Genomic DNA, 22,442 nt, shown 5'->3' on the forward strand with positions numbered 1-22,442 from the left:
GCCAGAGCACGTCTCGGAAGTTTGCACTCCATGGTTGCCTGCCCTCTGTAACTCGTTCTTGGTGAGACTGGCAGCGTCGTTTCCATACCAGAGCCCCTGGTGGCGTATTTTTATTTTACTTGCTTTGCAGGCCTTTTATCTAAGACAAACAAGTTGTTTTTGTTGATCTAATATAAAACGCAGACAGGTGACAAAATGTGTCTCTATTTATTCACACAATTTGCAGCATATTTACTGTTTGTTCAATCATCAAGCTCGCGCCAGGTGATGTCATATCCGCTGCTGAAACCCGCCACTGTGTGGGGACACCGTCAGAGCCATGAGTTTGTTTTTCGGAGGACATTAAAATATTAAAAAACGGAATATACGCGGTATTACCGACGCTAATAGCCCCATTGTAACTCACTGTATGCGATCAACAGGCAAAACAGTCAACTAAGATTGTGTTTCTGGGCCCCTTTAAATCACAGCTAGTGCTGTGCACAGTATATATTTAACATGTATTAACAAAGAATGAAAAGTTAGCCCTATACAAGCAGCAATATATGCTTATAATTTGGAATAGGCAAGCGCAGCCATAACGTAGCCTTTGCAAAGCGAAAAAAAAAAAACGTTTTGGACTTTCAAAAACTACGCTTCTGGGCGAAAAGGTCCTAAGTTCCGTGTTTTTTAAACATCCAATCCGGATCCTACGGTGGTGCTGCTTTGCATTCGCCTGCAATTGAACTCACCACTTCTTCCTTGAAGTGCAAAAATTGTTTTCGTACATGGTGCAGCAGTTGCTTAAACTTTCTGTGTGCCCTGCATGTTTTATTACTGAAGCCGGAGTGGAGCATGGTCAAAAACTTTTCGCCCAAGGAAGGACCTGCTTCCGTAAAAACGGAGCAAATAACAATTGAGCCTCAAATATTCAGCTCTGTTTTCGAGCGTCTCAGAACCAAACTTTAGGGAGTACTTGGAACGAATACACCTGCCGCAACTTGGAACGAGCAAAAATTCGCTGTTCAGCTGTACATTATCAACGTCATCTATTGTGGGCCTCCTCTGACGTGTATACCACACCCTCGACGCAATCTATGCCCGGGAAAGGTCTTGTGAGTTGTCTAGATTGCTTCTGTGCAGAGTTTGCGCAAAAAAAAAAAAAAACGTTCAGGAAAGCTTTTCAACCGGGACGCTTCTTTCAGCGCTAAAAAAAGCAGTCACACGATTTAATCGTTAAACAAATATACGGCGCGATTTGAAAACACCGTCACAGACAAAAAGCGCTCTCCAGTGATGCCGCATTGAAGAGAATGGCTGTGATACTGGTGTGTCTTGCGCTCTTGGTGGCTTGTAAGGTGTGATCCGCCACGATGACTTAGTGTCTATGGCGTGCGGCTTATGAGCCTAACGCCGTGGGATCGAATCCCGGCCGCGGTTTCCACCTTTAAATTGAGGCGAAATGCTAAATCGCCCCCTGCGTTGTTCGATGCCGCTCAGAACCCCGGATATTCGAAACTAATCCGGGGCACTCCACTAATCAAATCATGCTTTATTTTTTATCATCGTGATGTTGGGTGGGCACATATAAAAAGCCAAAAAGAGGCTTGACGGGGAATGTGCCCCCTTGTACAGGACAGAGGTGGTTACATCAGTAGGGTGAGTTACAAATAAACAGTAAAAAAACATCAAGTGGTATCTGCGTGCAGAAAAGGTTAATAATTCCATAGGACCACTATACAGGCTTATTAATGGACAGAACAACAACAACAAAAAAACAGCAAATGCATCCATTCAAATTCATTACGACGGTCATTTAAGCACCACAGGAGTTATATATACTATTAAGCATTTGGGGAACCAGAACTCGAACCATTTGGCAACCATAATTAGTGCGGAAGCGAGGTATGCACCAATCATCATTAGCTCGCGTAGTGTGCGGTTTGTCTTTAGGGGTTAAGCGAGATAGAATGTCGAAAAATGGGCTCTTGTTTTTTCGGTGGGTTTTATAACGACGAATTAATAACGTGTTGTAAAGTTCATTGACAGGTGTTATTCTTAATGAGGAAAAAAGGGGAGACGTGTGGGCATTGTAAGCTACGTAGGCAGTAATGCGAAGAACTTTTTTTTGCAGATTTTTCAATTTTTTTATGTTTGAGAACGCTGTCGTGCCCCGTACCAAATGAAGTATATTAGATTGGAATAAAACAATGAATTATATAATATATAATAACGACAGTTCTTATAGCCTATGTGTACATCGTGAGCGTTAAACCCCACATACCATACCACGCTCGTGAGGTGTGCTGCATTTGTTCACTGCAGCAGGACTGTGTTCAATACTGCCGGTGATGGCGTGCTCTAACTGTATTCCCTGTTTCACCTTTTGCAGTCGTGGACTACATTAGAGCCTTGGTCGGCCTGTACGAGAACTACTATCCGGAGACGCTGAAGCTAGCTCTCCTCGTGAACAGTAAGTTGGTAAATTAAGCACTGCTCACACACGAACAAAACAAGAAATACAAGGGAAACACATTAAATTATTTTGTCGCACAGACATTTCTCTTGACAAATATTGACCTCAGTGATTTTTTTTTTGCCTTCAGTATCAAACCTAATGGTCCTTGCTAATGAAACGATTCTTTATTGCCTCTCAAATTCAGCAATGAACAATTCTGTGAAGCGTAACTATGAGCTGCTTCCGTTTTGGTGAAACATGTTTTTCTTATGTTCCGTTTTTGTCCGCATGCTTGTTTTTTTTATTGCTCACGTCCTATGGATGCCTATTACTGTGTTCGGCATAAACGGCTTCCCTTCGCGCCAGTTCGCTTGGTTCTCTGCTGCTTGTCACTACTTTTGACCATTAGGTGGATGAAGAAAAAAAAGCTATAAAACGCCATTTCTGGCACAAAGAATATCCCCTCGAAAATCCTGTGTACAAGTCTGGTAAATGTCGCGTAGTATACCAACTTCCAATTCCAAAAGTCGTTCGATATATATCGAACTACGCGCCACGCCTCTGCAAGTGGCACTTCGCCTAACGACGCTCTTCGACAACATTTCGCTCGCTGGGACGGGTCGGCTGTCCGGCCATGAGCACTTGCTGGCAGCGTTGCCGCTTTGAAACCGTGTGACGAGGTGAACATGAAGTGTGCCTGAGGGTAACCTCCGATCTCTCGTACTCATTTTTCATATCAGCACTGCCATGCGTCTTGGTTAGAGCGTGCTGCTGCACAACACTACTGACGATGACACGGATGAAAAAAACAGAGCGCGCTTTGTTTTTACTTGTCTATTTCTTTGCCCGTGTCATTGTCAGTACTGCCCCGCCGCGGTGGCTCAGTGGTTACTGAGCTCGGCTGCTGACCCGAAAGACGCGGGTTCAATCCCGGCCGCGGCGGCTGAATTTCGATGAAGGCGAAATTCCAGAGGCCCGTGTGCAGTGCAATGTCAGTGTACGTTGAAGAACCCCTGGTGGTCGAAATTTCCGGAGCCCTTCACTACGGCGTCCCTCATAGCCTGAGTTGCTTCGGGACGTTAAGCCCCAATAAACCTAAACTATAATTGTCAGCACTGTTGTATTGTAGCACTCTGCAACCAACACAAAGAACAAACTGGCCCTCTTTTAACGTTACTGTCATGCGGTGTAGCCGACCTAACTACAGCCTAGCTGTGGCTCTCGCCCATGCTTCGTGACCGGAGGCGTTAAAAGGCAATCAGCGTATCTTAATTTTAATGCGCTATTATTCTATTTATAGTGTACTGTTAACAGGAAGTGGCTAGTTCCAAAGAGCTGTCCTGACTTTGACGCAAAGCAGGTTAGGCCTAACAACATCTAGCGAGAAATATGCTGCCAGCATGCCGGCGGACGGCACGTCGCTGCAAAAAGCCGGTGAGTGCGTGGGTGCGTAGTATTTATGCTTCTAGGTTGCAGATAAGCTTATCTATTGCCATTTTTATACATCGAATTATCGATATATTGAACTACTTCACGATCCTCTTAGAGTTCGATATTTGAGCGTTCGGCTGTATTGACAAGTGCGAATTTTGTTCTGTATAGTTTGGGCTATAGACAATGTCTATTTTTGTGCATCCGAGGGCTTATTTAGTCTTCAGATAGGGGACAAGGCACTGCTCCAGACAGATGCACCGAGATTTGAGATTATATTAGAGCGCCTCCTGAAATCGGTAGAATAACAGAAAAACCAACAGGCTACAGTTTACATCGTTGCACACTGATGCCTTAACTTCACGCACTATCGCATACTTTGTTGCCTGCATGGCGAAGGAAAGAGGCGCTTGCAAGGACATCACCTTAATCCGAAACGTCAGAATAAGCATGCAGTCCGTTGAACGTAGGCTAGCAAGTGCAGCATCCCGGGCTAAGGCGACATTTGTGAAACGCCACATTCATCCTCTCATGAAGTTCGCTTTTCTGTTTCAGCGCCCAGTTTCTTCCCTGTGTTCTGGAAGCTCATCAAACCTTTCCTCAGTGAGAGGACAGCGCGGAAGGTCCAGATCTTCTCGCGAGGTGAGCATTATTCGTTGCATCCGTAGGAGACTCACCCGGACGACCTCGTGTTGAATGATCTGTACATAGTGTGGTGTAGAGACCTTGACTTTCTGGTTTAATTAACGCGGTAGTGCCCGAGCGGACGTTTGGAAGAAAAGCCGAGCGCGTTGTCACACTATTTCAGGATTGGTCGGCAGAGGTCGTGACGTCACACCACAGTCAACCAATGAGAGCGATGTTTGACATCAGACCCGGAGAGTCGAGAAGTTGGCGCTATGCCAGCTGTGCAGCAGTCAGACCGTGTGGAAAGTTTCCACTACTCTACGATTGGCGTGTTGTGTCATGTGACAGGGTGCATGACGTGGCTATGGGGCCAGGGAAGCAGCGAAGGAGCGTATCTAAAAAAAGGGGGGGGGCGCCGAGACAGATGTGTGCGTAGCGTAATGGTGTTTGTGGAGTTGCGAAGTGCTAAGTGACTTCAAACGCGATCTCATGCAAAATCGAAAGAGTTGGTTAGGAGTTTAATTTTTGTTTGTTTTTTGCGGAACTCGGGATGTAAGATCAGGCGCTATTTTTTGAGCTCACATCCAGGCATAAATCGGGTTAGTAAAAAAAAAAACAGGTGTTATTCCGGCTTTTATTTCTGGCCTATTTATTCCAGCAAAAATAATTCGATATTAACGCTCATTTTTATGCAGCGTAAACAATGCTCGATTTCTTATCATTTTTTTTTTCACAAACACTCCAGGAACTGTAGGTTGCGCAGAGAAGATGTTTACCACTTTTCTTTTTATTTCTTGCAATAATTTAGCTGGGTACGTTGTCATGTATATGTAGAGCACTGACGCGTCTCCGCTAGGCGTGTCTGCTTCTGTTTGTACACTGCGAAAACATTCAACATCGTAGAGGTAACTCCAAACGCAATGCAGCCCTGCTGGAGAATGCTTCATGCAAATGATGGCAAGGAAACATGGCAATTTGTCTAATGTTCAGGGGAATTCTCCAAGGTGGAGTAGATTTGTAATAAGAAAGTAATTACTCCTTAGAATCCACCCAAGCGCAGCCTCACGGCTACAAAGAAAAGCTGTACATCTTCCATAGAAACACCTCAGATGAAGGAAATTCTCCTGGCCCAGGGTTCGAATCCGAGACCACTGCCTGTCTGGGGCAGTCGCTCTGTACCAACCGAGCAAACCAGGATGCCTAGCAGATGTTAGGGCGAATGCGAATTGATCAAAAACTTCACGTGAAAAACGGTGTCGGTCCAGTGTTTAGGGGAATCCCTACCACCATCCGCCCTCCGAGCGGTTCCCGTTGCAACCACCCTCAGGTTACGCACTACGACACTGTAAACACTAATACGCCTATACAGGAATAAAAAGGGTGTAAACCGTCCTCTAGCGCACTAAAGGGACTTAGCCAGAGGACAGCTTATTCCCTTTTTATTCCTTTCTGTTTAGAGTGTACAACGACGCGAAGCCCAGGGAACGTTCCATTACTGCTGCCGCTGTAATGCCAACAAGTAAGCGGAAACACTGTTCCAGAATAAAGGCGAGGTATCCCCCTGTTTCTACGCGGCGTGTTTACCCCTGTCCGCTGGCAGACTACATTTTTTTGAAGGCGCATTTTCGGATGGAACTGCGTAAATTAAAATGTATTTCATGCAGCTTTTGTGGGCGCGAACTTTACGATGACATAAAAAGAACTCACAAGACACGCACCTCCATGAACAGTCTGCGACTAGCCCAGCTTTCTTTGTTTTTTGAAAGTCAGCGCTGTGCGAAAGCGAGGGAAAGTAGGGTTCGAAAGATGACGGTGATGCGACTCACGCACACATACGAGAACGGCCGCACGCGCACAGGCACGCACATACCGACGTAATCACATACCGATGCTGTAACCTGAGCGTGGTCATCTGGTCACTCCGGTGGTTTTTTTTTCTTTTTTTGTAACGAAAGCTACTTTGGCCACGAACTTGAGATTTCGCTGTGGCGGTGCTCCGAGGAGGCACAGAGACCGACCTTGAGCCGTTGCCTAGCAACCGCCGCAGCTGGCGGACGCCGCGCGCTCGCCGCGCCACCTGGCATGACGTCACACCGCGCGCCTCGCCGCGGAGCTGCCGCCACCGTTTGGTACGACGTCACACCGCTTGCCTCGTTGTTGCGCTCGCCTCTGCTCGCTTCGCCAGCTGTATTGCATGCGTGCTGTCGCTACATATATCTTGGCATAGCCGAGATAAGCCACTGCCATTTTTTTATCTTCCGAATTCAGTTCTATTAATCTACTACTCATTTTTCACGTGGGCGTTTTGCAGAACAGGAGAGTACTCACGGAGGTATATTCAGATGAGGGAGTTTTCGGCAAGACTCCGAATCGGAGAGGAAGGTGTGCAGAATTAATTAGGCGCATTGTGAAGCATGAACGAGGCACTGCTTCGGAGCGGTCAAATTAGCAACAAAAATACTTCGCTCTTTTTTTTTTAATCGCCCATAGCTGGTTACGAGAACTCAAGGTTGTGCTGATCACAGGCCGTCTGTAGCAACAGCTATGTTGCACTAAAACCTGGTGCCGTAAGTACAACAAACAGCTAATCGCGAACACAACTCACGCAAACAGCTCGAACAAAAAAAAACGATTGGTCATCGGTTGGCCGAAGTGCTTGATCAGCACTTGGCCGGCTACTAATCGGCAACTATTTTTGCACGTAAATATCTTGTCAGTTCGGCGCCTGATTCCTCGACACTATTGTCTCTAAAACGCTGCATTGTTTTAACGATGCACGGCGATGGTCTACAGTCAGTCCGTTGTATTCCTTGTTGAAGTAGCTAAACACTGGGACGGCGCGCCCGTTCTTGTTCACAGCACTTTCAGGACTAACGAGGCATGATGCCTGCTACTAACGCCTACTGCTTAAAAACATACAGTAGTGTAGGGAAGCGACAGGACCTCAGAAATCACGAACACTGCCTGAACCATTTATTTGTGGGAAGAAAATATACCACCAAATGCGGAATATAGTGGAATAGTTAAGTACAGTGGAGGTGCTATAATAACGGGAACCTGCGTGTGACCTGAGTCACCAATTCTTTTCAAACGTCCAGGACATGGTCATTCGAGCTCGGAAACATATCATTGAAATATTTTGCGCGGCATTTCGAATTCTTTGTTGTGGGCTGGCCGACGTCGAATAAGTAGGAAATTATCAAATTTCCCAAGCAAACAAAAGTTCCAGCCCTCTTCGCTCAAATAAGTTTTTTGTGTTGCTCGCACTGTTACAAGTGCCAAGAGGCGCTTAGAAGTGCTGTACCACGTGTTGAAGTGCACGTCAATCTGCTTAACGCTTTTTGATCCCCGCCTTAAACTGTAACCACCCCGTTTACTGCTGACGTTTTAGAGCTCTCCAAGAGGAGGGACACGATGCGACTCTGACCGCACTCACCAGATGGCAGCCAAGGTTGTAAAAATAGCCGAGGAGTAGCTATGTACAGTGCTAAACCTCCATCCGTGACTTTCGCTCCCGCGATTTTGTTGTTCACTAACGTTGCAGTATAGGCGTGTTGGTATGATATGTCAGGAAAGTTTAAGCGCGCAACTTGTCACCTGTGTCACCTGTCTTCACCGTACTCGTCTATATTTTTATGTTTTCACCTGTATAATTTTCATCTGTGTCCTTCATAGTCTTTACCTTTCCCCGCCCTTTTGGGTACTTTTTCTTAGTTTTTGTTAATGTTACCTACCTGACCACCGTTACGCGGCCCTTTACACCGTCTTTTTATCGCTTATAACTTTCTTTTGTTCCCTGTTGTGTTTTTGTGTCATCCTGTGACGCGACCACACTGATTGCCGGTTATCGCTGCAGCAGCCCTGTTACCCACCCCCTCATGTTTTCTATTTAAGGGTCTTTCCACCAGAATGAACTTTCAGTTGTGAGTCAGCGCTTGTGTGTTTGTCGTTTCTTCGTGTGTCCGTGTTCGTCGCGCTGTTTCGTCCTTTAAATGCACTACCAACTAGCCCGGAACCTTGCTCTTCTGTCCTCGTCTGGTTGTGCGCCTGCGCTTAAACTTTAATGTCGATTTGTTCACTATTTTTGACAAATTTAGCAATGGCTAGACAGCCGGCAATTGTTTCTGGGCAGCCGGACAGACTTTTCGTACATGAAAGTCTCAGACAAAGTGCTCCCCCTTTCCTCTTCCAGAGGGATGGCTACCGGTTCTCCTGGAGTACGTGGATCCCAGACAGTTGCCGGCGCACTGGGGAGGCACGATCGTGGACCCAGTGGGTGGAGCCCGCTGTACGCACGTGGTATGTGCACCCATCTGTCAGGAGCTTGGCTTGCGCACTGAATTACAACAGCGCTGCTCACTGCTGAAGTTTTCTTAGAGTAATTGCGTTCTACTGCGAGCAGAATATGAGTGCCGTCACGGACGCGCAGTTGCGGATACCAGAAATATGTAGAAAATCGCCCGGACCACCAAGAAATAGCTTCCAACATAAGAAGCTGCTGCTTTCAGCGACAAATGAGAAAAGTTAATTAGATTGTCTTTGTCTTACATATCCATTGTCATACAGAATACAAGCGTATGTTACCTGAAAGAAAACTTGAAAGGGCGTTTTCTGTTCTGGCTTCCATGAATCATTTTAACATTTTTTTAAATACTAAATTGAGAAGTGTCAATTGAAAAATAAAACGTAAATAGACACACTTATGAATAAGCCTGAACATGTGTATGTAAGGCGATGTGAGGTGCCCTGCTGTGGGTGTGCGATCAAGGCTTGAAGAGACAGACTGAGCGCTGAACGTGAAGAATGGTATTTCCAACCTGTAAGCTGTAAGCATCACGAAATTCTCCAAATGCAACAGTTGAAGCATAAGGAAACTGCACGGAATCGACGCGTGTATTGTACATCACACTTATGGGTCCTAGTCATGGTACTTTTGAAATCCCACTATGCCATGTTGGATATGTTCTTGTTTTCTCATCCGATCTCGCTCTACATGTTTGTGGAGTTTTTGAACCTTGGCGATGACCGCTCCTGTTCAACATAGCTATGATGCGCCTCCCAAGCCAACTGGCCCGAGTGGAAGGCATTCAACACGCGTTATATGCAGATGACATTACAATTTGGACCACTGAGGGGAGCCTTGGGGACATGGAGGCCCGCCTTCAGCAGGCCGCTTCCATACTCGATGCGTATACTATTGACTGTGGGCTCCAATGTGCTACAGCGAAACCAGAGCTTCTGCATGTCAGAGCGAACCCAAAGGATAGGACAGCAATTCACATCTCTCTGCCAGGAGGTCCTATTAGAGAGGTGGAGGAGCTCCGTATTCTGGGCCTTTTCATTCACGACAGACTCAGACCGGACTCCACTATTGTGAAACTCAAGAGAGTAGGCGAACAGGTAGGGCGCATGATCCGCCGCGTTTCCAACAAGCGGGGCGGTCTGCGGGGCAGGGACGCGCTTCGGCTAGTCTATGCCTTCGTGACTAGCCGGATCCTCTACGCCGTGCCTTATCTCCGCACTACTAAGCAAGACGAGGCGCGAATAGACGTCATCATTCGCAAGGCAACTAAGCGAGCTCTGGATCTCCCGGTGGCTACCTCTAATGCCAAACTCAAGGCATTGAGGGTGCTAAACTCCTACCAGGAGCTCCGGGAGGCCCACCTCGTGAACCATACACGCGGCTCATGCAGACGGCCCCTGGGCGTCGCCTGCTAAACCGCTTACACATCCAACACGACTGTACTCCAGAGGAGGCGGAGCGTATCCCAGTACTGTGGCGCCATATGCTCTGGGTCTCCCCGCTCCCCTGTAACATGGACACCGACATGCACGAAAACAGACAAGCGCGGGCTCGGGCTCTTGAAAGACAGCACGGCTCCCGACCCGGTGTATATTATGTAGACGTAGCAGGGCCATCGCCCACCGGATTTTACACGGCCGCAGTCGTTCACCGGGAAATGCACGTTGATGTACTCTCCTTTCGAGCCCCGAATTCAATGCGAGCCGAGGAAGTAGCGATAGCGCTTGCTGCCGCCCCATGCCAATTCGAGAATCATCATTACGGACTCCCGAAAAGCATGTGATCATTACTTGGCAGGGGTGATCTACCCCTTAGCTGCTTGCATTCTAAGACGGACTGCCACTGATAAAACACCGAAAAGAATCATTTGGGCTCCTGGCCACCAGGGCTTACGAGGTAATGAGGACGCTGACGCGGCTGCCCGAGCGCTTATTCACCGGGCTCCTCATCCCAGCTCTTCTGGCTCGGAGACTAACCAGCCGCTGCTGCGATTCAGGGAAATAATAACGCATTATAGCGACAACCACCGCCTTTTCCCGGCCCCTGCAAAGGGGCTGAGTAAGACGGAGGAGCGAACTTTAAGGCGCCTGCAGACAGGTACTCTACTCTGTCCTGAAATCATAAAACATTACGATCCTAACACGGATGGGCGATGCCCGCACTGTGGGGAGACCTGTGATATCTTCCACATGGTGTGGGCATGTACTCAAAATCCCCACCTCCCCCCTTCCCCTACCCCTTCCAGAGAGGCATGGGAGACTGCCCTCAACTGCTCCTCGCTTGAGTCCCAAAGGGCTCTGGTGAAACGGGCGAGAGACAGGGCCTTGTCATGCGGTGTCCCGAACTAGGGACGCCGACCGTGTAGCGGGGCCACTCTGTGGCTCCCAAACTCTATTTCATCAATTAAAAGTTTTCACCACCACCATGTCACGCTGGAGATCTTCGTGTGCTCTCACGCTATCTCTCTCCGGGTCTAAGTTGTGTCTTTAGAATTTGCGCTCAAAGAAACAAAAGCACCAGCTGTGGAAGCAGTGAAATAAAAGCACGCATGCTCAAGGACACATTGCTACCGTATGTTTCTAAAAACCTGTGCGCCTGTCTTTCAGAGAGGTCGCTTAACAAAGGAGCCCTCGATTTCGGCATTGCAGATCGGTCCCGCGGGAGAGCTTCCGGCTGCAGTTAGCCGCGGCGGCGGAGCGCTGGCCACCGACCCCGACGCCATCAGCTGCTTCCTGGAACGAGGTCGTTGCCTCGAGGTTCCGGTAGAAGTCGAGGCGGCGGGCGCCAAGCTCCACTGGCAGTTCCAGGCTCGGGACGTGGCCTTCGCCCTGTGGCGAAGCAGGGGAGACGACCGCGTACAGCTACTGGCGCCGAGGAGGGTCGCCTGCGACAAGGACCCCGAGTGCGGACAGATGCACTGCGAGGAGCCCGGCACATGTGAGTGTTCGAGTCCCTGCTTTTGTTATTGTTCATTCCCTCAACGGCTTCCGGGACGGCAAAATGGTTCGGGTGCTGAAGGGTAGACAGCGGGCAAGAGAGCGAGGAAGCATAGTTCATCAACACTACGTTATGAGTTATGACGTTAAGAATCCAGTATAACTCTCCAGTGCTTAATCAGGGCTTCTTGGTATCCAATGGCAAGCAAGCTGGTGGAACGAGCCAGCTCGTGTGTGAGACAGGGTGACTTCGAAATGTACTGGTGTGGTATTTCGGGGCTTAAATAAATTGGTAAATTGGTTTCTGAAGAAAGGAAATGGCGCAGTATCTGTTTCACATATCTCGGTGGAAACTTGAACCGCGCCGTAAGAGAAGGGAGGAAAGTATGAGTGAAAGAAGAAAGAGAGAAAGAGGTGCCGTAGTGGAGGTCTCCGGAATCGTTTCGACCACCTGGGGATCTTCAACGTGCACTGACATCGCACAGCACACGGGCGCCTCTTGCGTTTCGCCTCCATCGAAACGCGGCCGCCGCGGTCGGGTTCGAACCCGGGTACTCCGGCTCGGTAGACGAGCGCCTTACCACTGAGCCACCGCGGCGGGTGGGCTTAAAGCGAGTTTGTAAATTGCGGGGTTTAACGTTTCTGTAAATTGCGGGGTTTAAAGTTCCGGAGCGACTCATGGGCTTTGGTTTGGGGGACGCCGTAGTGGAGCGGTCCGGATTAATTTCGACCACCTGGATTCTTTAACATGCACTGACATCGTACAGGACATGGGAGCTTTTTGTATTTCGTCTCCATCTAAACGCGGCCGCCACGGCCGGGAATTCACTGCAGCTGAAATGTAAAACACCCGTTTGCTGCGAGATCCGACTTTGGACCGGGGAACATAAAAACATTTCAAACATACTTGTTATCAGGCGAGGAGAGCGCGAATCATAGGATCATGAACTTGAACGCACTTATCAGTGACGCTATTTGAATAAAATGCCAAATTGCACGCTTTCGTGATACATTCACTTCATAAAAATTTTATGACCACGGAAACCATGAAAAAGGCAATTTATTGGCAATCTGAAAAGGAAGCCATGAGCTGAAAGGATGCTTTTCATTGCATGTTAGGCCGCACCTTGAAGAAGCGAGGTAATGCGTTTTTTGTTTCTTGGCTCCGATGTTCTGAAAACTATGTGGACAGCAGTACCTCTTCTTACTTTTTGACAGCAATTATTAACCAGTAATTGTTACCTGCTTGAACTGGCCTTTCTGTCTCCCCTTTCTGTAAATATGCCCAGCTATCGACGCATCTGTAGATGAAATGGCCATTACATCGCTACCATTGTTTCATTTCAGACACCTTCACGTTCGACAACAGGTTCAGCTGGTTTAATGGGAAACAGCTCTCCTACGTGATACGCGTGCACCACGAAACCATCGTCAGCAGCATAGAGACCATCAGGTGCTGATGTCAGGCCCCTGGCCCGAAGTGAGGCACTGTACAGAAATCTTCGGCCGTATCGGCCTCTGAAGTGTTTTGTAGACTCGTTTAATGTAATTTCACTTTTTAGTTTATTTTGTTTCAATAGTGTCTGCGCGTAACAATAAAGGGTACAAGTGTTCGTTCCTGATTGAGTGCAGCGACGTTTCTCAAAAGGGAGCACCGACTGATTTTCAGGCATCCAAATTTTTGGGCGCAACGGACTCTTCAGACGAATTAAAGCCAAGATTCTCCGGTGTTTGCTGCTGTGCCTTCTGAAACCTTATACACTTTAGGTCACTGGTTTCTAGAATGCTGTGCAATCTTCACACCACAGGCTGACAAATTGTGAGTGTCCAAGGATCTCCACTGCGAGCGGAGCTTTCCTGTATGATGTTCCGCCCCATGAAAAAGAGTGTGCATACCTAACAGTTTTTTTACAGCATGTTGGGAGATCTTCACAGCAAAAAATAGCAAGTTTACAGTGGCGAAAATCACCACTATCAATAACGTTCTAATGTTTCATGGTGTGCCCCTGAAAGGAATGTGCATAACGAGCGGCTTCTTCACCGTCTGCCGTGTTATCTTCACACCACAAAGTGGCAGTTGACAGTGGCGAGAATTAAGCACTGTGAACGATGTTCTGATGTTTGATGATCTGCCCATGAAAAAAAAAAAATGTGCGTAGCTGCCAGCCTTTTCACAAAACCTTTTACAATCTTTACAGCCAAAAACAGCAGGTTTACAGTGGCAAGGGGCCACCACTGTCAACAATGTTATAATGTTTGATGTTCTGCCCTTGGAAGGAATCTGCATGTCCTATAGCTTGTTCAGGGCGTGTTGTGTGATGTCTGTGTGGTGTGTTGGGTTTTATGGCACACAGACAACTAAGACTATCATGCGCGAAGCTCAAGGTATAGTGCTGCGTGATCTTCACAGCACAAAGTGACGAGCCGGCAGGCGCGAGGAGCCGCCACTATCAAGAATATTCTGCTTGTCGTTTTGTGCATGAAAAGAATGTGCACATCTACGGCATCTTCACAGAACGTAGTGCGATTCTCACAGCACAAGTGGCAAGTGCACCTCGCCACTGTCACCGCTGTTCTGCTTTGGGTTTTGGTTTTATGGGGCTTAACGTCCCAACGCGACTCAGGCTATAGTGGAGGGCTCCGGAAATTTCGACCACTTGGGGTTCTTTAACGTGCGCTGACATCACAGTACACGGGCCTCTAGAATTTCTCCTCCATAGAAATTCTAGCCGCCGCAGCCGGGATCGAACCCGCGTCTTTTGGGTCAGCAGCCGAGCACCATAACCGCTGAGCCACCGCGGCCTGTCACCGCTGTTGTAATATTTTATGGTCTGCGCTTGAAGGAAATGCGCGATGATACTGGCTTCTTCACAGTAGGTTGCATTACCTGCGCAGCAAATAATGGTAAGCTGACAGTGGCGAGGAATCGGCGATGTCAACTATGTTCTGATGTTTGATGTTCTGGCCGTGAAAGGTACGTGCATAGATAGCGGCTTCATGACGTCGGGCTTTCTGATCCTCATAGCAAAAGATTGCAAACTGACATAGGCGACGGGCCGCCACTTTCAATGGTATTGTGATGTTCGATGCTGTGCCCTCGAAGAACATGTGCGTAGAAAGTGGCTTTATTGCATGACATGTGGTGCTCGCAGCGGAGGTTTCGCAGTTGGATACAAAAAAGGAAACAATTGCAAACAGAGAGACTGAGAGAGAGAGAGAAGAAAGAAGGAAAGAAAGAAAGAGGGAAAGAGAGAAGGAACAAAAGAACGAAAGAAGGAACGAAAGAAAGAAGGAACGAACGAAAGAAAGAAAGAACGAAAGGACGAACGAAAGAAAGAACGAACGAAAGGAAGAAATAACGAAAGAAATAAATAACGAAAGAAGGAACGAAAGAAGGAACGAAAGAAAGAACGAAAGAAAGAACGAAAGGAAGAAAGAACGAACGACAGAACGAACGAAGGAAGGAAAGGAGGAAGGAACGAAGGAAGGAAAGGAGGAAGGAACGAAGGAAGGAACGGAGGAAGGAAAGGAGGAAGGAAAGGAAGAAGGAAAGAAAGAAGGAAAGAAAGAAGGAAAGAAAGAAAGAGAAAAACGCGTGTCCGTGGGTTAGAGGTAAAAAAATAACCGGTCGGTAGGGCGACGACACGTTGTTTTGATAGCGAACCTGTAGTGCAAGTCAGCCGAAGTCGTCAGACACGAATGCTTCCGCCGAAGGACTTTCACGGAGGTGCGCCGGCGACCGTGGCGCGGTGCCAAGCGGGTGTGCGGCTACTTCCTTCTAGGACTCCTGCACATTTTCCGGGCGTTACGCCATTAGCCTTCGCGCTGCATGCAGTGACATGTAAATGAGCCCTTCATGGCTCAAGTGCGGGGCCTGAACAAAAAATGAAGCAAGCACTAATTGATGCCAATATAAGGTACGAGGAGAACTAATACGCAATACACGCTTCACTGGAACATCGATACTCCTTACAGCTCTGTCTGCAGCTCGGGAAGACTGCGCAGTTGCTTATTCTTCCGTAAGTGAGGTCGGAAAACAAACAAAAGATGCAGTGGGACGGCCAGTGCAGCCGAGTTTGTCGAATCACTTAAATAGTGCTCACCCATTCCTTCCATAGTCATAGTAACGGCATCAGCCGCACACAGGAATCTTTTTTTGTTGCAGTTATAATTGCGAACTAAGCACAAACTTCCACATTTATTTACTTGTATACATTCCTAACAGGACAGCAGCCTTTGAAGCCCAGGAAAGGAAGGGGGTGTCACTTCGTTTTATATTGTCTAGCGAAGGGCATAAGATGATTAAATATTTCATACGCATGAAGATTATTTCAGAGGACATAGAAGAAATGAAGACCTTTTTTTGTGCCTTCTCTAAAATAATCCCCAATTTAAGTTTATTGTGATATTGGTTTCCTCGTTCATCAGCACAACATTAAAAGAAAATAATTTAAGATTCGCATTCTCTGGTTTAAGAGAGTACGTGTCATTAATCTGCCTTGTTAATGAACTTTTTGCCAGCACATTCAATTAACAAACACATGCTATTTGAGTTCGCCCTACCGAATTCTATTTCGCTAAATATGCACTTTCAAACAATGCCAGCAAACCTTTGAGTAAACACGATTTAATGCCACTAAGGATCTCCCGGGAACTATGAATGGACACGTAGCCTGGCCTAGCATTTCGCAATGCCCGGTGTACTGCGTGTGCCGCAGTGTAGTAAACAAACTAATGCGGGCTAAACCCAAAGCATTTCACTCCAGGTTGCTCGAGCACAGTGCTTCACAGTTAAGATTACTCGTGCAGCCAGCATATCGCGAACTGCCGGTGCTGGTGGGACTTTTGAGACATCCACATACTGGCCTAAGAGGCGGCCATGAAGTCGCATCTGGCCCACAAAATCGCGTTGCAGAGCTTCTTGTTAAAATGGTGCAAATATTATATGCACCACACCATTGACGTACCCAGAAGGCTCACGCCTCGCTCCTAGAGCCTTCTGTTGACTCCTAAAATGTCTTGTGCTGCCACCTGCTGCTGCGTCTTGCCCCACGCGCACTCAAAGGCACTACATAAATTGACTGCGTTCTTTTTGAAAACATCCCATATGTAGACAGCTCTTCTCTTGTAATCCCATTCACTTATGGCAGTGAATGTTTCCAGACATGACCTTGTTAGGTGGATCATTTTAACACATCTCTTTTCCTACAACACTGTTTCGGAGTACAGCACCCGAAATGCGTATACGCGTTATGCGGTGGCATGTACTCCGCTCGAACATCACTGTCTCTGCATGGTAGTCTGTGAACGGGTTCCGACGTTGTTCACTGACCAGTTTAAAACGGTACAGGTTACAAAAACCGAAGAACTGGAAAAGAGCCTCTGCGATGTGACGTAATTTGGTCGAAAAGCTGCGCTGCGAATACACTCAGAAGGTACACAATGGTTCAAGTGCTCTAGATTTCCTTTATTAAGGCTCTCTGCCTCAGCCGTGCCGCGCGAAATGCTCACCCTCGCTGCGGCAGCGATGTCGATGACCCGCTGAAACCACTCGCTCCTTACACACTAAGCGCTTTTACTTTTCAACTTGTCCAGCGTAACATGCATCGAAGTGGAACAATATTACGAATCTCACGCTTCTTTACATCACCAAACAACTGTGGGTTTCGGTTGACCATGCATTTATTGAGTGCTGTGCGGAAAGAATTAAGTCTAGAAATGTCAAGTGTTTCGCATGCGGATACATCCTTGTACGCTCGGAGAGCTGCCTGTCAGCGCAGGAGGCATCCTGCTAGCCTTCGCGTCTCCTGTCTTTTCCGATGTGACGCGTAGAGAAGTGGATGCACTGGCGACTGGTAGCGTCATGCGAAGGTCTGGCGGCTCTGGAAAGCCGTCCTCGAGCACAGGAAGCCGCGAGTGATGGGCACTGAGGCGTCCGTCGCCTTTATAGCTGCCTATGGCCGATGGCAAAATGCCTGCAAGGGAGAGAAAAGAACGGACGAGGTAAAGTTTCCTGACGGGTACGTTCGCGAGACGACATGTCATACGATATAGTTACGCTCACTATATAGCGTTTGCCGCAACCGCGACAAATGCACACTGTTCTACCTCGCCTTAGTTCAACGGCGCAGTCTTGTGAATCAGGCGTCGCTGGTGTCGCGCAACACCTGAACTTTTATTTGTTGCCGCCATTCACGAACGTTCGGCCTCTTTTGTTCATCGCGAGACTGCCCGCTGCAATGCACTGCGTTCGCAGTGTCAAATATGAGGGTTTCGTTATCGCTTTTAAGCAAAGACGCAGAGGCGAAAACTAAGTTTCAACGAAACAATTTTACTTGACGAAAAAAAAAAAGAGGAAGTCGCTTCGATTCAACGATAAAATTATCCTATAGTAACAAGCAACCGAAAGAAGTCATGCATGCGACATTGAGAGAAAAATGCAAATTTTAGGCGCGAGGGCTGTGCTGCGAAAGTGATCAAATACGGGCGTCGAAATATTTTGTGCAACAAGGAACGAGGACTGCGATTTGACCTCCAAGCCTGCAGTTTGCTGTTTTTTTTACAATACTGTAGTAGAACTTGGATAGTTGGCAGAATCCCAGCTTTTATTAGACTCTTAATATACGGAGGCTAACACGCATGACATTATTTTATCAAGTGCCCTCAAGATCTTTTATGTTCGAGATCTTTAAAGATTGACGTTATTAGATTTAAGAATTACACGTACTGGCGACATAATGTACAAATTATTTTAAGCGAAGACGCCGACAATTCGTGCTTATTCTGTAACTCACGCTGCTCAGCATGCATCCACCTGCGATCCGTCTCCTTCCGACTTAAATCTTTTCGCTAGTCACCAGGCTTTGGTCCCAAAAACTGGTCCACAGTTGGTTCCATGGGTGGATGGGTCTCTTCCAGAAATTGCTCTCTGAACGCTGAATGAAGCTCTGTCAGCTATTGCTCTCACTACGAGTCCTCTCTCATGATCTGCATACGCGGACTACATCATAAGCAAATCAGAGGATGCTGAACAATTCTCTGCACGTTTCCGCCATATAGGTGAGTATACGGTAAGATACCGCTGTTATATATTTTTCTCTTGACGGATGTTGGTAAACTGCCATTCATAATCTCAGAGAAGCTGCCAAATGCGCTGCACCCTAATCTTAATCTAGTTATTTCGCTCTCGTGATTCGGATGTGCGGTCACTACCTATCCTAAGTCGGCGTATTCTCTTATCATCTCCAGCACTTCGCTACCAACTGTAAACTGCTGTTTCCTTCGGAGAGTGTTGAACATTACTTTGGTTTTGGACCCCCAGTACTGCTGTGCCTGTCTGACTCATTGATCATGTTTCGCGTCTCATGAGTGACTAACCAAGGCAATGTCATCAGCGAATCGGAGATTACTTAGGTATTCTTCATGAACTCTTATCCCCAATTGTCCCCAATCCAGGCCCCGGAATACCTCCTGTGACAAGCGGTGACAAGCATTGGCAAGATCGTGTCTGTCTGGCACCCCTTCTTAATGGAATTATATTGCTAACACTGTCGAGGACTATAGTAGCTGTGCACCCGCTATAGATATCTTGTAGTATTTTCACGCAAGGCTCTTGAACAGCCGGGTTCCGCAGTGCCTGCATGACTGCTGAAGCTTCAACGAAGTCGAATGCTTTCTAGTAATACATAAAGGCTATATATAGGGGTTGGTTATACTCTGCGCATTTCTCTATCGCCTTATTGATTGTGTGAATATGGTTTATTGTCGAGTAACATTTACGAAAAACCTACGCGATAATTTGGTATATTAAGGTCTAATGCTGCCCTGGCTCTAGTAGCGATTACCTTAATAAATACCTTATAGGCAGCGTACAGTAAGCTGATTGGTCTATAATTTTTAAAGTCCTTGACATCTCCTTCAATATGAACTAAGATGATGTCAGCGGCCTTCCAAGCTTCTGGTGTGCTCAAAGTCATAATGCATTTGCGGATAAAGTGGCTAGTTTTTCTGGTACCCCAGGCCTGACTATGCAATTCCATCGACACGCAGAGATTTTTCTTTAACCCAGTGAAGAACCGCTGGGCCCCACGATTCGAACCCCGGCCCTCTTGCACGCAAGACGCATGCTCTACCTCTGCGCCATCGCTGCATCTACGCGTTTACATAGGCAGCGTCTATTTTATTTTTCTAACCGTATATGCATAGGCCGCGAGCAGAAGACAAGGAAACGACAAGGTACAGTCTTTATGAAAAGTAACCAGGCTCCATCCATGGTTTGCTTCTCATTCGTATAACAGAGCCCTCACGGCTTCCCTGAAAATCAAAACGTTCTTTGAAGGTGAGAACAGGGGCTCTTCTAACCATACAGAGATTTAGAGCTTGAAGGCTGGCATAATGCCTTTAATATATGACAGAAGAAAAACATGCAGCCTGGTTACTTTTGACAAAGACTGTACGGAGGAACACTTTTTTTTTTTTTTTGCGCTCTCCTGACTTCCTGAGGAGGTCTTTAGCTTCCACAGTGCTTCAAGATAACTTACGAGACAAAGTACACAGTTTGAGGGAGGGGGCTGCATGTTTGCTTTGCTGCTCCAACCTGACTGAAAGCTCCACGTGATTCTGCATAGAGTTTGGCTGCATGAATGCCGGTCCATTGGGGTCTCCTCGAATAAAAGCAGCTCCAGCAGCCAATGGCTGATTGAGGATCACACTCTGTCAACCATCCGGGCCCATCAAACCCGTCATGCTAATTGCCTGTTGCTGCTGCATGTCGGCTGCCATCTGTCTGCTTCCACCACCATGGTTCAGAGGTACCAAGTTTTGGTTCTACCTGGTGCAGAGGTGCCACCTGGTGCTACCTGGTGCAGAGGCACCTGGTGCAGAGGTGCCAAGTTTTGGAGCAGACCACTCTGCTGCTGCACAGGACCAACACCCTGGGACTGACAGCAAGCCACCTTCCAGCCACCTTCAAGCTGCTGCACTCATTGGTGTGGACAGCCACCCCTTTGGTGCTCTCTATAGCCTCCAAGGGCCACCCTGGCCCTTGGAGGCTATAGAGAGCACCAGATCCTATAAAATGGACGGCAGGCAACTGGTTTGGAAAGCTCCTTGTGTATAGTGCAACGTACCTCCAGGGCTATTCTCATCACCTCATAATCATAATTTAGGCGATTTATTAGTGCAAACCACCAGCCACAAGCTTGCGTTGGAACACCAGAAAAACTCAAGTTGAAAATTCGAATAAGAGGGGTGGGCGGGGGGGGAGGGGGTGGCATTACCGTCTTTGTATTGCACTGATAGCCAGCCAGCTCAATTATTCCTCTGTATGAACCAGCCTTCACTCCATCATTTACATTCGCTCTGTCGTGGTGCACAGATGAGTGCGTACTGTTCCGTTTTCCCCAAGTAGCGAAAAGCAGAAGTGCGCAGCGACTGTTCTAATGTACCGAATGCGTGAGGAAGAAGAGTGCTGAAGAAGTACAACCCGTAGAATAACGCGCGACGTCCGAATACATACTCTTTCCGGCGATTCCACCGTCGCTTTCAGCTTCGGTGTTTTCTGGCTCGGGCGAAGGGCACCTGCAAAACGACGGAGCGCTTGTCTGGAGTTCGCGTAGGCACTTTCTCTGCATTTTACAGCATGACGTGATATGGAAGTAACCATATAACATACTCGCATTGAGGTTATTTAATGCAGCATATTTTTGCAGCGGGGCTGAACGACGTAAGGGATCAAAACATACTACTTGGTTCCTGCGTTCTGCGCTGTCATCTTCATTGGGAACTAAATTGGCCCTGTTCGGCCGTAACGAAGGCTTCAAATCACGTTGTAGTGTGCAGTGGCAGCCGGCCAAGCTTCTGCACCAACCCACTATAGCGCCGAGGCTATAGGCAAAACAGAACGCTAGCTCTGCAAACCACATGATCATTAAGCTTCCAGGCTTGTTAGCAGCATATTCGCTCCAGAGCAACATATTCGCTTCCCGTCAAGCGGGATGTTCTTTTTTGTCTCAGTGTTGAGAGATGCTGCTTCGCACAAAGGTACTGCTGCGCAGTGCACCGCCATGTAGTAGCGCGCAGTCGCGAAACGTTCAATATATTTAGACGACCTAAACGCATTTCGCACTGAACGGACCGGGTGTGGCAATTTTAGGCTGAATAGCGGACAACAGACAGCGGGCTCCATATGTTAAACGGTGAATTTTTTTCAGCTTAGTATAATGCGCTGGTGCCGATACTCTATAAGCCTGCAACTCTGGCACGCACGATTAGAGGCGGCACTTTGCTTATGCTAGTCATGCATAATCGTCCTTTGAGTTTTTTTAGTGAGGACGTCCGCAACTTACGCCGTAGTTCGCAAGCGGGCGCATATCCACCTGCTCTGGACTAGTTATAATTTCTGCCTTTATTTTCACCAGGGTAAAATGCTCTAAACAAAGTTTATCTGGAAAGGTTAACGCTTACCTCTACTTAAACCATACTAAATTACGGCTGAGCAATGCACCAAATCTGGCAGATTAAAGCACTTTACTTTAATGAATTTTGGGTGCACAAAAACGCTTCGCATGAAGACCAAATAAGCGCTTTTAATATGTTGCACAAAGCAAGCCTGGTCAACTACGATAACGAAAAAAAAATTGTTAACTAAAATAGATGTTGTCTTGCGCAGTTCATCATCAACGATGGCTTCGCACGGAATTAGAGCTCT

General features: G+C 47.4%; 1 protein-coding gene across 1 annotated transcript in view; it reads left to right on the forward strand.

Moving 5' to 3' along the window:
- Positions 1-13,353, forward strand: part of LOC149360004 (SEC14-like protein 3) — a 54,550-nt gene extending 41,197 nt beyond the window's left edge. The window contains exons 9-13 of the mRNA XM_089569178.1: positions 2,372-2,452; positions 4,424-4,510; positions 8,688-8,794; positions 11,447-11,735; positions 13,082-13,353. Coding sequence (XP_089425304.1) covers positions 2,372-2,452; positions 4,424-4,510; positions 8,688-8,794; positions 11,447-11,735; positions 13,082-13,194 — 677 coding nt within the window. The 3' untranslated portion in view covers positions 13,195-13,353. The remainder of the gene's footprint in view (positions 1-2,371; positions 2,453-4,423; positions 4,511-8,687; positions 8,795-11,446; positions 11,736-13,081) is intronic.
- Positions 13,354-22,442: the final 9,089 nt, after the last annotated feature.

This window comes from Amblyomma mixtum, chromosome 2, assembly GCF_055824585.1.
Source record: "Amblyomma mixtum isolate Tamu chromosome 2, ASM5582458v1, whole genome shotgun sequence".
Taxonomy (NCBI): Eukaryota; Metazoa; Arthropoda; class Arachnida; order Ixodida; family Ixodidae; genus Amblyomma; species Amblyomma mixtum.